Source organism: Drosophila takahashii, chromosome 2R (assembly GCF_030179915.1).
Source record: "Drosophila takahashii strain IR98-3 E-12201 chromosome 2R, DtakHiC1v2, whole genome shotgun sequence".
Classification (NCBI taxonomy): domain Eukaryota; kingdom Metazoa; phylum Arthropoda; class Insecta; order Diptera; family Drosophilidae; genus Drosophila; species Drosophila takahashii.
In genome coordinates this window covers 23,273,428-23,288,527 of record NC_091679.1, presented here as the reverse complement: position 1 = coordinate 23,288,527, position 15,100 = coordinate 23,273,428, and the positions used below count along the sequence as shown (strand labels likewise).

The window sequence follows — 15,100 nt, the reverse complement described above, 5'->3', positions numbered from 1 at the left end:
AATGCACAGCTGATGATTGTGTGCTTAACTCGTGCCACCTCGTTTGCATACTCCCGAGACCCAGCTCAAACTGCAAAAGTATCTGTATCTGCATCTGCATCTGCATCCGTATCTGGCACCCACCTGCACCTATATATGTATCTGCATCTGAGCCTCGGGCGTGTGGCATTCGACTTTTGTGGCAATCAGCCACTTTGCATGCAAAATGCGTTGCAACGCGGCAGAGTCTTTGACTAATCGCCAGACACGATTCTGGTTCCAGGGGATACGGATCCGGAAAACGCTTCCTGCCGCCATCTCCGTTCTATATTCTTTATGGCAGCGCCATTGTTTGAACTTGGCTCTCGCCTTCGTTATGAATGTATCCATCTGAAGGCGAGTTCTTAGGAAATTTGCATCTGAAAGTGCGCTGCCTGCCTCAAAGGTTATTCATTTGGGGTCGTTTTTCGGGTGGATTTTGGCCGGGTAAGCCGGAAATAAGCGGTCTGCTGTCCAAAACGCTGAATAAATTATTAAGTCGATTTAAATGAATTATTGAGCAGCCCCAAATCGCTTGGCTAAACAGTCAGCGGGACATTTGCCTTTAATACTCGTATTATTTGCCCTTAAGGACAATTGGTAGATTTGGTTTGGGGATACAGCTTTAAAATTATCGATATTTTCGATATTTTGACAATATTGATTCGATAATATCGATGTTTTGAAATTAAAAATCGAGAATTAGCAAACTGTCGATATATTTTCAAGCTCACGTCATAGCCGTAAAATAAATAAAATACAATATCTACACCACTAATCAGATGATTTATTAAATTGCTATTCACCTTGTTCCATTAAAGGTAAATAGAGAACAATACTGTATATATACTGTCATGCTGTGCAAAGTCCCTGAAACCTGGCACAATTTCCCAAAATTTCAATTAGCAATTCTGTTTTGATTACTTGTACACCTACACAAAGCCATGTTTTCCAGCAATCACTTCAAGACAAAGTCTAGAGACTTGTGACGCGATTTCCTTAGATAATCAAATTAAGCCCGGCGAGCGGGCTTGTCAAATGCAAATCCCATGTCAACAGCCACGACAGCTCGTCCTCACTAATTATGAAATTGTGCTCATAGTTCCGTTCGTCCGGGCGGATGCGGCCACTGCTGATGACATGGACATGGGCATGTACCACCAACAGGACGGAAAACACGAGCAGCCGTGCGGCTCCGAATGGAAATGGCATGACAATCGCCGGCTTAACGCGTGACATGTGACGGAGTGAAACTGGATGCGGACACGTTGGCATTAGTCGATGCAACGAATCGGACTGACAAACCAAGGACCAGCAAAACAAGGCATTCTAAGGATTCCATTATTTACACGAAAAGAAAAAGTCTTCGTGATCGAAAAAAATATATAGCATTATTAGTTATTAATTTGTGAAAAAATTAAAAAAAGTACAACATTATTTTTATAGTTCATAAAATTTTTTTGCATTAAATATCATTTAACATTAATGAATAATTTGAACAGCAAATAAATTTGATATCGATACTGAAAAAATAAATCTAAAACAAGAAAGGAAGCTAGCTTCGGCCAGCCGAAGCTTATATACCCTTGCAGATCATTCCTATTAATTAACAAAACGCAAAAATGTTCAATTTTCTAATATTTCTCATTAATTTTCCGACCGTTCCTATGGCAGCTATATGATATAGTCGTCCGATTTTGATCAAATTAAAATTGAAATTCGGAAATATTTAAAAAGAGTCATATCCTAGAGTAGAAGATAATACAATAAAAACCAAAGAAGCTAGAATTTATTTCCTATTACTTTTCCATTAATTTTCCGATCGTTCCTATGGCAGCTATATGATATAGTCGTCCGATTTTGATTAAATTTAAATTGAAATTCGGAAATATTTAAAAAGAGTCATATCCTAGAGTAGAAGATAATACAAGAAAAACCAAAGAAGCTTGAATTTATTTCCTATTACTTTTCCATTAATTTTCCGATCGTTCCTATGGCAGCTATATGATATAGTAGTCCGATTTTTTAAATAATTAATTCGAAATTCAGAAATATTTAAAAAATAACATCCCCAAAAGTAGAAGGTAATATTTCAAAAAACACCGAAGCTAGAATTTTTTAAAGTTTTTTTCTTCCGATTGTTTCTATGGGAGCTATAAGATATAGTTGTCCGATCCGGTCGGCTCCGACATATATACTACCTGCAATAGAAAGAAGACTTTTGCGAAAGTTTTGTCCCGATAGCTCAAAAACTGAGAGACTAGTTTGCGTAGAAACAGACAGACGGACAGACGGACAGACGGACGGACAGACGGACAGACGGACAGACGGACATGGCTAGATCGACTCGTCTTGTGATGCTGATCAAGAATATATATACTTTATGGGGTCGGAAACGTCTCCTTCACTGCGTTGCAAACTTCTGACTGAAATCATAATACCCTCTGCAAGGGTATAAATATAATCTTCTTGATATTTCAATTCTCGAAAGACAATTTTCTTATCTATATTGTTTTTGGTTTAAAGAAATTGTTCTTGGCCTAACAAAATATTTAAGAGACGTAATTTTAAGTAGTAGTACTAAATCAGATGAAATTAAAAGAACTGATTCTCAGTTTTAAAATTGTAAAATGCCTAAATCAATTAAAATACAATGCTGCCTATGAGAGTGGGAAATATTAAAACCCCTCCAAATTGGAAGAATTTTTTTTAGTGCCTGCTGTGGGGCGTACTCACCACGCCGACGGAGAAATAATTGTTGATAATGTTGTAGGGCACCGTGCAGTCCTTGTCAGATTGCACTTTGATGGGCTTCTGTTGCTGCTCGAACTGGAGATGTTGCTGCTGTTGCTGTTGTGCCGGCACACTCGACGAGGCATTTGGAGTTGTCGGTGTGATTGGTGTTGCCGGGATGCTGTTGCTGTTGTTGCCATCGCCATCGCCCTCGTCCCTGCCCTCGTCTTCATGGTCGGACAAGTCCAATGACAATGTAATTTGCTGTTTAAGGACGTTGTTTTGCTTATTGCGCTGGCTGTTATTATCGCTTTGATTATTCCCAACTGGCGGTGCAGCTTCCTCAACGCCTTGTTGTTGCTGTTGCTGCTGTTGCAGCTGTTGTTTGTGCTGCAGCAGCAGCGTCTCAAGTGATTGCTTTTCCGTTTCACCCGATCTGCTGGCCAGCATGGACTTTTCCCTGACTCCAACTTCGGCATCGCCAATGGCAATGGCAACAGCTTCCGCTTCCGCATCCCGGTTGCCATTGCAAGGACTGCCGCTGCTCGTGTTGCTGCTGCTGCTGCTCAGGGCGCTCCGCAGGGTCTTCTGCAGGCACTGCGTCTCGAACGTCGACATCGAAATGCTCTTGGTTGTGGTCGTCCGCGTGGTGGTGCTATGGCCGTACCCCATCGTGGCCGTTTCCGTTTCCATTTCCACCGCCGTTTCCGTTTCGCTGGCCATCATAATCGCGGTGCTGGAGGCCGCCGTGGTTGCCTGCTGCTTGCTCTGCCGCTGAACTTCCTCGAAGCGTTCCATCAGCGATTTGTCGACCACAACACTTTGCGACAGCTCAATCACCTTCTGCATGTTCGAGTGCAGCGTCACCTGCACGGAAATCGGGCGAAAAAAGAAGGGAAAACTCGGCTTAGCAATTGCCAGTTGGAAAGCACAAAACATGTTGTAGGTGGAAGTTTTGCGGATTGCAGGCTGGCAGTTTGGCAGCGTCAGCATCACGCCTTCTAACCGGCAAAATTAGTTTGTGTAATCGTTTTGCCTCCCAGAGGGAAAACCAGGTTGGGGATGAGGATGGGATGGTGTGCGTGGTAAGCGCTTTGTGGCCAATAATTGGATTTTCCAGCTGGCAGGGCCTGCCACGCCCACCGACGCCTCCTCTGGTCTGGTTATGGCCAATGTTAAGCATGCCAATTCGATTCGATTCGCAGACAAACATACTTAGGCTACACTCAGAAAATGAATCGCCCTGAATTTTAGAAAATCGCCTATGGATTTGCTTCACTGGCGATTTTTTTCTTTAAAATAAAAAAATTTTCTACTGGTAAAGAAAATTTTCTTCCAATTAATCAAAATTCATTAAATTCAAGAAATATTCCAGAAATATAGAAAAAAATCGCCAGTAAAGCAAATCCATAGGCGATTTTCTAAAATTTTTTTTTGAGTGTAGTCAATGGGCTAGATAAGGTAATAAATAAAGCCCAAATTGCCATAAATATTATACTTTAAGGGCTTTCTAAAGCTAACGAAGGAAATTGATAGGCGGTCATTGCAAGAAACATATATCTCTAAATATCCTAGCTAGGAATTGCTTGTTGAAATATGCTTTTAATTTTCAAACTTAAGCAGAATAGTTACGGATATAACAGCTTTAAAATACCTTGGGCCGCAGCTCATCGCTATGCGGTGTGTTGGTCACTTCGATGCTCCAGCGGTCCAGCATTACCGTGGAGGCCCTTCGGAACTTATCCATCAGTTTCGGGATGTTTTCGCCCTCGTATCCACCGCCCCATCGGAGACATCGAGCCAGGTCGTTGCCCGTTCCCAGCGGAATTACTCCAATGGCTGGCTGGCTGGCTAATTCAATGGAATCTGGAGGAAAATGAAAACAGCATTGGTGTAAACGTAATGGGAAAATTCTATTCAATTTATTTGATTACTTTATTACCAAACATAAACTAAAATAATAAATTGCTCAAAATATAGAATTATTGTCAGTACTGATCATGGAAACTTTTTATATTGCTCTATTTTCAGAAAGTGATTTAAAGGAATCTTTTCCAGTTATTGTAAGGGTTTTCTTTTAAAGAATCCATTATAATAACTTTACCAAATATAATTTGGGAAAAACAAGTTATGGTCATATATTCCCTTGACTTATTTGCATTCAAATTATTCCCTAATTATAAATGTATGGTAGGCTCATAATTTAAGTAAATATATACTTTAAATTTAGGTAATTATTACAATTATGACAGGGCATTAAGTTTTTTAAAAGTAAGGCTATGCTTAGGTTTTTTTTAACAAAAATATAAAATAAATCTAAAAGCTATTTTAATAATAAAATAAAATACAATTTATTATTATTACCCAGGACGCGGTACTATCTCGTCCAGTCGCTGCACTTACCCATGGCCTCCAAGACCCAGCCAACGGTGCCGTCGCCGCCACAGCAGATGACCCTGAAGCGGGGCAGGTCCTTGAAGAGCGTGAGTCCTGACAACGAGAGCGGAAATCAATCACCGTGCTTGAACGGCCATCACTCACACACACACCCTCCTTGGGCCCGCCCTTGGACAGGTCGTACACCTGGCGCGGATTGAGCATGTACTGGAACTTCCGCAGGATGCGATCCCCCTGGCGACCGCCGCTCTTCGGATTGACGAACACCAGCAGCGGGCAGCTCAGCTCGTCCGGCGGCGTGATTTGGAAGTGCGTGGCCTGGTGGTGATGCATTTGGGATTTCTGGTTACGATTTCAGCGAATGTCATAGAAATATGGGTGGGCACAAAGCAGCAGCAGTTCCAATTTGTTTGATATTTGTGGGTTTTTTTAAAGAATTTTTTTTGCGGAGAGTCAATTTTGAAAGGGAGTTAGGTTAGTTAGCCAATTTTTTGGGGGATTAGCAGCAGGGTATAAATGACGTAACAAATGTAAATATAAATAAACAAATAAAATGACTTTTACAAAAATAGGTGTTTTTGTTGTGAATTGCATTTTAATTTTTCAAGGTCAAATATATTCCATAAATATTATATACATAATTGAGAATCTATTATGCTAACAATTTATTATGCTAACATATTATTGTGATAAAAGTGTGATTTTTATTTTACTGTAGTAAACACATTTTAAAATTTTTTTGAAGAGCTGTAGTTGAGTATAAAAATGAGATTCATATCTCTAACTTTAATGTAGTAATTTTTAGTATAGTCAAATTTGCTATTTTACTAAATAAATTAATTCATCACAAAGATTTTCACTGGATTAGCAATATATCAAATACTTTTAAGTGAAGCTCACACATTAAAATATTACCTTGTGTGCCTGGTTGACGGAACGTTGGCGATCCAGGACAGCGGGACAGATGGCCGTGGGCGGGACAATCAGCTCGGAATATTCCCCCAAAGTGCATTCCTTCTTCACCGACGAGGCGCAGCGGTTGTGGAGCTATCGAGGTGGCGAGCAAGGAATACATATTAAATTAGTCCGGGTGGCGAGCCACTTTAAAGTACAGCGCAGGATAACGCGGTCTAATAGAAATTTTCGCTCTTAAATTCAATTTCCACTTCATTGCCGGCCCAAAGCCACTTATGACGGAACAGGAGGTGGAGGCGACTCTCAAGCGTTCATTTCGCCTTAATGAATCCGATTAAAAGTTTTTTCGCGCCGACTACTCGACCCGCGGTGCAGGAAAAATGGTTAATTTTGGCCTAAATGAGATTTGGCGCGGATTTTCATTTAAATACCAATTTGGGGAAGCGTTTTCTTGCCTTTTTTTTTAGCTAATGGACACGCGGCTTCCTTTTTTGCATATTATTGTTTTTTCACAGCTGCGGCCTTTTGAAATTGATTCGGAGTTGGTCATCCACTGATGACCAGGCTCTAAACTTTTCGTTTCTAATTAAATAAATGGATGGGAGGTCCGAGAAAAAAATATTGGCTATGACAAGGGAAATAAATTAAGTTTTCCTCCGAATTTTAAATGCATTATCATTTTTTTTAAAGTTCGTTTTTCATTATTGATATTTAATATAAACATTTTGCTTTCTGCTTTTAAAAAACTACTTTATTTGCAGTAAGTAATTATAGTAATTATATTTTTATTAATGAAATTTCAAGGGTAACTTTAGTTTGTCTTTATATAAAAAATTAACAACGTAATATTGAAAATAAAAAGGGAAGAAAACTTTTTAAAGGAAGTACCTACAGTTTTAAATTTCTTGAATTCACTTTAAACTTATATTGATACTTTTGCTTAAAAAATGCCATTAGGTAAAGAATTCCTGCGGTGAAGAATTCGACGCCGGAGGACAGCATGACAGCCACGTTCCTTTCTTATCGTGGGCAAAACTTTAAGCACACACAGACACACCAACATCATCCACATCTACCTCCACCATCCACTCAAAATGCAAAGTTATTGACTGTCAAAAGCGTTGGCAACGTTTGGCTTACAAAGTATTTGCCGATGCAGCAGCATCCGAATCGAAGGACCAAGTTGGGCGACCTCCGCTCCCGCTGGCGGCGCTCCGGCAACAACAAATTCGGCATTATCTCCGCTGCACTTGTCAAAGACACAGGACACAAAAGTTGGTGGCATGCAACGGCGACGGCAGCAGCGCAATTTGCTCGGGACGTGACAATTTGCCAGCCATAACGAAGTTGCCGGCTCATGTGTGGCCCGGATCTGATCCGGGTGGGGGAATGGGGTATCGGGAATGCAGGGTATTCGGCTCTGGCACTGCTACTGGATGTGTTTCTGTTCCTGCCAGGCTACGAATCCCAGCTGCCGACACACTGGCTCCAACAAAACTGCAGACGGAGTGCTGGGCCAAAGGCTGCCTTGTTTTTCCAGAATAATTGGAATTTTTGTTTCGAAACAATGCTGGCAATCCCTTGCGAAACAGATCTGATTTGGTCTTGTTACGCATTGATTCTAGCTCGATTAGGTTGCCTTTGAAAAGCAGGGATTTCAAGCACAACCGAAAGCGCCAACCGATGTGAACCGATTTAATTGCATTTAATATTCTTAAAGTCATTTGACAAAATAAAAAAATCATGCATTCAAAAAAATAGTCGCTTGAACTTTAGAAAACATTTTTTTAGAACATTTTCTTAACGAGTCACCTTCACCTCTCCTATTCCGAAATCCCTTAGGATCAACTCAGTCCACTCACCATCATGTGGCACCAGCGGCAGGTGAGTCCGGTGATGCCGTGGTAGGCCTTTATCCGCTTGCGGCACTTGGAGCACCGCCCATAGCAGTTGCCCTCCACCCAGTGATGCAACAGATCGCCGCCGCACTTGGGCTTCTTCGACTTCACGTAGGTGGTGATGCAAGAGGCGGGGGCATGCTGCACACAGCGCTCGTGGACCGTGTATTTGCACACTGTCAAGGATAAAAATACAATTCAATGTTAGTTGTCTATGCAAATAAATTTAGTTTAACTAAATAATTATAATTTGTATTTATTTTAGTTATGTTAATGTTAAATTAAACTAAACACACCTTCTAAAGGATTTAATTAAATTAAAAGCTTAGCATGGCATTAACATGTTGTCAATATTAAAACTAAGTCAAATAATGGTTGAGCAACGACAAGTTGCAAATTATATAGCTTCACTAATATAGCCCCAACAAAATATTATATTGTACAATAACAAAAAAAAAAACATTTTATTGTGTAATATAAAATAAGTTAAGCTTAAGTAATTTCATTACATCATATTACCACGCGTAGCCATATTTTATTATCAACCAATAGATTCTTTAAATATTTTAATATCATTTACTTCTTGGAGATTTTATGACTTCGAGCTGATAAAACGACTTTAATGTTACTTTGGCCATTGAAATAGACAATTTCCTGTCTTTAGTCAACCCCAGCTCTCAGTACTCCTCACAGATACTCACGCACACAGCAGAGACCCTTCTTGCCGAGACCCACCAACATGTTGAGGCAGAGATTGCAGTACGCCGGCTTGCTGAAGTGCTTTAAGCGCCACACGTGGATGCCGTCCTCCTTCAGCGTGGTGCTGTCGACACCTGGGGAAGATTGAGGTGTAGGGATTGCATTGCAGGTGGAGATGTAGGTGGCAAGGAGAAGGAGGAGGATTGTCTGTCACTTTGCATAAGCGTATAGAGGGGCGCCTGCAGCAACCTCTCGTCCTCCTGTGCCACCTGGGCAAATGACTTGATTATTACGGCAGCAGCCAACCAGTCACAGATCAAGGCATTCAGCCGGCAAAGGCGCATTTAGCAGGGGAACGAGGGGAAGCCACACAGAGAAAAAACATCACCATCAATTTGGCATTACTTCCCTTTTCCTTTTCATAATACACTTTGGTTCTTGCACAAATCGACATGAACATGGTAAATTTCTGGTATTTCTACGCATATCGTTTTTACCATGCAATACCAATTTATCTCTTTCGGATATTCTCTGACTTCGAAAAAGAGAGCAATAAGTAATATGGCGAAGTAAATTACGTGATTGTATCATTTTTATATAAGGTATTTTTATATAAGGTACAATTCATTTAGATTCCATACCCACACACCCCCTTTTTGACACTTTTCAATGTTTTGAGTGACTATTTCTGTCAATGGTGATATTTTCTCTCTGTGCAGAATGGGAAATTACCCACCTAGAAGCACCAGCAGTGGGATGGTTGTCATCCCGCCTCGCTGCCACTCGTCCAAGGACACTGTGCCGTCGGCATCGTAGTCAATTTCAACCATCATCTCTTGCAGTATCTGTAAGTACAAAAAGCGATTGCGGATTGCAGTGAGTGGAGTAGAGAAACCAAAAAAAGGGTAATTTTTAGATGGAATGAAACTTAACGGAAAGGTAACTTCCTGTTTGGAATGCACTTCTCCTCGCTCGAGGGCAATGTAAACTTATTACCTTGGGTTGGTTGGGCAAATGCATTTCCTGCACAAATGTTCAAATATTTTTTTGGGAAAACTACCAACAGCTGCCAACCGAATTATTTTAGGGATTTAAAATGACTCAAGATATGTACAAAGTAAATAAATGTGGCATGCACTTCTTCATATTATGTTTTTAAATTGTACTATGTTTCATATATTTTATTGCACAGCTTTAAAAATTTTTAAATTGAAGCTTTGAGGAAATCCAAATCAAATCGATGCGGTGCAAGTTCCTTATCTCAATGAAATATTCAGGAGGGAGTGAACATTCCACTCCCAAATTTATTCAACTTTCGAATCCTTTTTGTTTTCCTTGAGAAATTTCATATTCCTCCGGAAATGAATGCCAGAATTATGCAACTCATTAAGTGTTTTGATTATTTGTGTGGCGCAACCGGAAAGCGAAAAGGATAATGGCGGCCGAAAGGCTGACCCGAACTTGGCTTCTTGGCAGGACTTGGCTAAAAATATTTTGATTAAAATATTTTCTGTGTCTGCCTAGAATTTAAAGTATGCGGCAGTCATAAAGTCATGATGGCAGTGGAACTGAACGGGGAGCTCTCGGTTCTCGAGCAGCGGAAAAGGAAGTCGGTCGAGGACAGGACAGGCGGGAAATGCGGCTGGAATCATTCCGCCATAGCCAGGGGTATTTTGTTAATTGAGTTTTGTGGCGCTTTGACTTTATTTGCGGTCGCAGTTCTTTCTTGTTTTCCCCTTCCCTACTGTATATATATATTTTTGTTTTGCTTTGCCTGTCAACGTCGAGGGGTCGGCTGGTTGTCAGGGGAACGCTTTAAGCTTGTTCTTTTCGCTGCTGGTGAAACTATTAAGTCGCCTATGCGATGTGGTATCTGCGGCAGCTCCACAAATTTGCGGTTGAAACGGAAACCCACAGAACACACAACGAAAAAATTTACTTTAATTAGGTTCATTGCCGTTGGTTATTTTTCAAATCTTTTTTTTCAGAATTTTAATAGAAATAACTAATTTGGTAATAATGTTTTGAAGGATAGTATGAGATATTAAATTAGTTTTCATTCTTTTTTATTGATGATTAATAAAAAAAAGGAATCAATAAGTTATCTAATGAGCTCTTTATATATGCACTGAAATCTGGATGTTTTTAGATACCTTCTTTTTGAAAATTTTAATATTTTATAATTTAAACAATGGCTCTTCGTTAATTAATTCGTTAATTAATTGTCTTATTTTCCTTGCTGTGTAGCTAAGCTGGGACTATCGTGGAAGTTGAATGTCCAAACAATAAAGAGAAATTAATTTCGAGTGTTTTTTCCGTTGTGTTTTGTTTGGTGCTTTGTTGTGTTTGCTGCTGAAAATGTTCGTAAGTAATTGAAAAAGTTTTATTGGATTGGATTGGGTCAATGAGTAGTTGAACGGGTTTTCGGGAATCGTGACCGCCAAACGGGCGCAGGACGACCGATTCAGGGGCGGATACTATACTATATACGTCGTACAGTGGGTGGTGTAAGTGGATTTGGTGTGCATCGATTGCAATTGCAATCGCGTAATGAGTTTTTAATGTAAGCCGGTCTTAACCGGCACTCACCGGACGCAGTTCGCTGACATCCCAGCCGAGATATTCGGCCACGGCCATCATCTGATTGACAATGGCGTCCATTTCGGCCGTGTCCAGGACTCCGTTGCTATCGGTGTCGTACAGCCGGAACATGACTGCAACGCAATGAATAAATAAGTGGGCAGGAAGCTCCGGAAGGGGGTTTCGGGTCGGTCTTACATTCCAGCTTATCCTCCGGTCGGCCAGCCTCGAGCAGTGATAAATAGCAGACGACATCCTTCAGCGGGACCTTGAGTGTCAGCGGATCAAAGTGGGAAAGTTTTCGCGCCAGGAGCTTAATGTCAGCTGCAAGTGAAAGAGGCAACGAGTGAGTGGGGCTGTGTGGAGGACTGCATGTGCAAGTGCATTCATTAAGTACTCTGCGCCGCTCTCCGAGTGACAGAGTGGCCGCCCCTCATTATTCTTAATGCCATCGACAGCTGACAGCCCGTTCCCATTATGCTTAATGTTAATTGCCGACATTTGACCGGGCCAAAAGCCAGCAGCCAGCAGCAAGCAGCCAGGATTTCGTTATGGCTCTTAATGAACTCGAGCTTCGGAAAATTCTGCCTCAATTTATTTCCCCGTTTAATGTGGAAGGCAGTCAGGAAGGTACGGGCACTTGGCTTTAATGCTTTGAGCCTGCGACCCAAAACTTTTCTCATCTTATGCTCCAGATACTTTGGCTCGTTTAACTTTGTTTTTCCATAATTACAAATTTATTCACCTTTTTTATTTTGCTTCTTCCCTGCAATGCTCCTGTACTGAATTGCAGTCAAATCCTGCCTAATTACATAATGAATTGAAATCAAAGCGCTCCAAATGGCCCGGCAAATTGTTTAGAAATTTTCAAAGGAACTTTCTGCGCGTTTGGTTGGCTTGTGTGTGCGAGAGTTTGAATGATTTCCGTCTTTTATTATTTTGACAGGCCATTTGTGTGTGCTGTTGATGTGGTAATTTATATGTTAATGCAGGCACTGCGAGACTTTTCCGGCCAAGTTAGACAAACACCCGAGAAAGACAAGGAGATGATTGTATTTTAGCTAATTATGTTTGCCTAATGTCGGAGCCTTTGTTGGCAATAAATTAAAATATATATGTTGCGCAAACAATGCTAATATTTGCCCTTCTTCTTAATAACTAAATGAGGCTGTCGGTTTCGCGATGAGTGCAGGGAAGTTGTGCAAACAGGCTGAGTGTGTGTTGTGTGTGCAGGATCAATGTCAACTTATTTGCCGGCCTACATTTGGACTGATAAATTTAATTCACACACAGACATGGGCAGACGGAATACAAAAAGCAAAGCAAAACTAATCCAATTAGCGCTTAAGGCGCTCAAACACTCACTTATACATACATACGTGCACTGGGAGGAAGAAAGCAGGGTCCTTGTTGTACTTCATATATAATGCTAATAGGAAATTTCTGGCTGGACCTCGTCCTTTTGCCTTTTGCTTAATTTACTACACACAAAAAAATCATTACTTTGAAATAACATTTATTTAAGATGTTTTTAGCTATCGTCACGATATGGTCACGATCGATATTATCAATACTATCGAAAATTAAAGAAAATCAAATAATATTACAAAATATTAAGGAAAGTTATGAAAAAAAAATTATACTTGTATCATAAAACTTAAACCTCATAATTTTCTTAAAATATACCGATAATGACATGTAAAACTTGATACTTCTTCTGAACGATAGTAAATTTTAAACCATCGATAGTATTGACAGTGATATATTACGATTTATGCATTTTCAAAATGCTTTTTCCAAATGGGTATATTTTTTTTGCCGTGTACTCCACCCTCAACTTTCAGGACAATGCCTTCCAATTGCTGGCAAAATGCGTGAAACTGTTGGCCAGCGACAAAAGGCGAAAAAAACGGGGGAAAAAAAGCGAACTTTACGTTCATTAATCATTCTCGTACACATTTCAAACGAAGCGAAATGAATGAACAAAAAGGAAAGCAAAACGAGGGCGCAAAAAAAGAACGAAAAATTCTGCTGCATACTTTCAGGCCGCAAGTGCGCCTCGCTTTGTCGTGCGTAAGAGTGTCCTGGCGGCTGCCTTCTGTATGTGTGTGTGAGCAATAAATGTTAATTTAACGCAGGCTTCGCATTTTACGAGTTGCGACTTCGTGAATGCAAAAATGTTTCTAATTGGGCGTTGATTTACGACACGATCTCTGAGACAAGAGTCGCTCAGCTTTTTTCTTAGGGTTTCTTTGTTGTTGTGACAGGGAAAGCGGAAGAGGCGAGGGGACGGGAAGCAAGACTGACTTCCGGTGCCAAGTTTCGTCTTTTCTAAGGATTGCAACTTGGGCGGCGGTCCGGGTCCTTGGTCCATAATTTATGAACTCATGAATTAGCGAATGTCTGCCTTGTTTTCCTTCCGTGCAGATATTTGCTTTTTGTACTCGCTCCACTAATTAGCAAGTTCGCGAGAAAGTTAACTAAGCAAATGGCAAATAAGCCAAGGATTTTCAGCTAAGTAAGCAATCCAGATGGGCTGCATTTACGCCAATTCTGTTTAGAGTTATAAAACTTACTTTATCAAATAAAATAAAATACAAATTAAAGGCAGGTAAATGAATATATATAATCTTCATTCATAGCTTCCGTATTTTTGGGCTTAATAATATTTTTATCATTTACATATGCATCTTTATATATGCAATATTCAATTTTAAAATCAACAATTAATATGTTTTATTTTTATCATGAACAAATTCAACTTTAAAGGAAACCAATTTTATACTTATACTAGTTTTATGCGAGCTTTCTAAAAACAAAGCACCGTTACCCATTTTCAATGTAAATATGTATCGCTGTATCCCCGCATCGCTCCTATTGCACCTAAAGTCCCAGCCATTTCACCCATTTGAACATGTAAAACCATTATAACAAACGCTGTTCTCTATTCAGAAAGCAATCACAAAAGTTTGTTTTCCCCGAACAAATGGAGCAGTCTGCACATAGACGGTTAATTTTCGCATTCGAATTGTTCTCCCGCCCCGCTTGTTGGCTGGCCAATCTGTTGGCTGTGCATTTCCAGCTGCCAAGATGGCCGACCCACTTCCCAGTCCAAATCCCCGCACTCATCACATGCTGATTGCACAATAAGCGTCTTAATTGGAAGTCGCATGCACATTGTAATTCCAGCGGAGCACAGAGTCGAAAGGGGTACGCGGACGTGGAGGAGGAGGAGGAGTGGCCCAACCTAATTAATACTCACCATCAATTTTGCAATTAACCGAATTGTTGCTCTTCTTGGACGAGTTGCGGGACATCTGCGAGTGGTTGGTCGCCGAGTGCGAGGGACTCGAGTCCACGGATCGGCGGGCCGGATTGCTGGCCTGGAACATGCTGGGTCCGCTGGCCAAGGGACTCGGCGTCACGGTGAGCATCGGATGGACGCTGCCTGTTAAATGGGCCGGCCAAAAAAGTGGATATATCAGACACGTGCCCGAAAACAGACTAATTTCTACTGTACTTGGAAAAATAATTCTTTCGTAGGGAAATTTATTTTAAGCAAAATCACATTTTAAGTTAGCAAACACTTTATTTAAAAGATTTATAATATTTTTATTATTATTATTATTTTTACACTAAACGTCAGTTGAGATAAAAAATGTCGTAATTACTAAATATTTTCAGTATTGAAACTTTGTTCATTCCTGTTTTAACAGCTGATGTATACTTTAAACAAGTTTTGTTTTTTGTTTAACAAATTTAACTTTTTGACCTACAATTTTGATTGAGTTTCCAAATTAGAAGTTTTGTGTAGCCATGCTGTACTCTTATGAGAAACAATAGTTTTAAAGGGAAGATTT

At 40.3% G+C, this 15,100-nt stretch overlaps 1 protein-coding gene across 7 annotated transcripts in view; it reads right to left on the bottom strand.

The window, feature by feature from the left end:
* Dgk (diacyl glycerol kinase 1) overlaps positions 1-15,100 on the bottom strand; it is a 48,594-nt gene that overhangs the window by 7,880 nt on the left and 25,614 nt on the right. For 4 of the 7 annotated variants that reach the window (XM_070212694.1, XM_017157042.3, XM_070212695.1 and 1 more), the window contains 11 exons: positions 14,503-14,688; positions 11,439-11,564; positions 11,250-11,374; positions 9,397-9,505; positions 8,663-8,794; positions 7,926-8,137; positions 6,064-6,195; positions 5,301-5,490; positions 5,155-5,241; positions 4,406-4,617; positions 2,755-3,618 (listed from right to left, as the gene is read on the bottom strand). In XM_070212694.1, the coding sequence (XP_070068795.1) occupies positions 2,755-3,618; positions 4,406-4,617; positions 5,155-5,241; positions 5,301-5,490; positions 6,064-6,195; positions 7,926-8,137; positions 8,663-8,794; positions 9,397-9,505; positions 11,250-11,374; positions 11,439-11,564; positions 14,503-14,688 (2,375 nt within the window). Of the gene's footprint in view, positions 1-2,754; positions 3,619-4,405; positions 4,618-5,154; positions 5,242-5,300; positions 5,491-6,063; positions 6,196-7,203; positions 7,575-7,925; positions 8,138-8,662; positions 8,795-9,396; positions 9,506-11,249; positions 11,375-11,438; positions 11,565-14,502; positions 14,689-15,100 lie in introns of those variants that run through there. The other 3 variants (XM_070212696.1, XM_070212698.1, XM_017157049.3) reach the window with 3 other exon arrangements.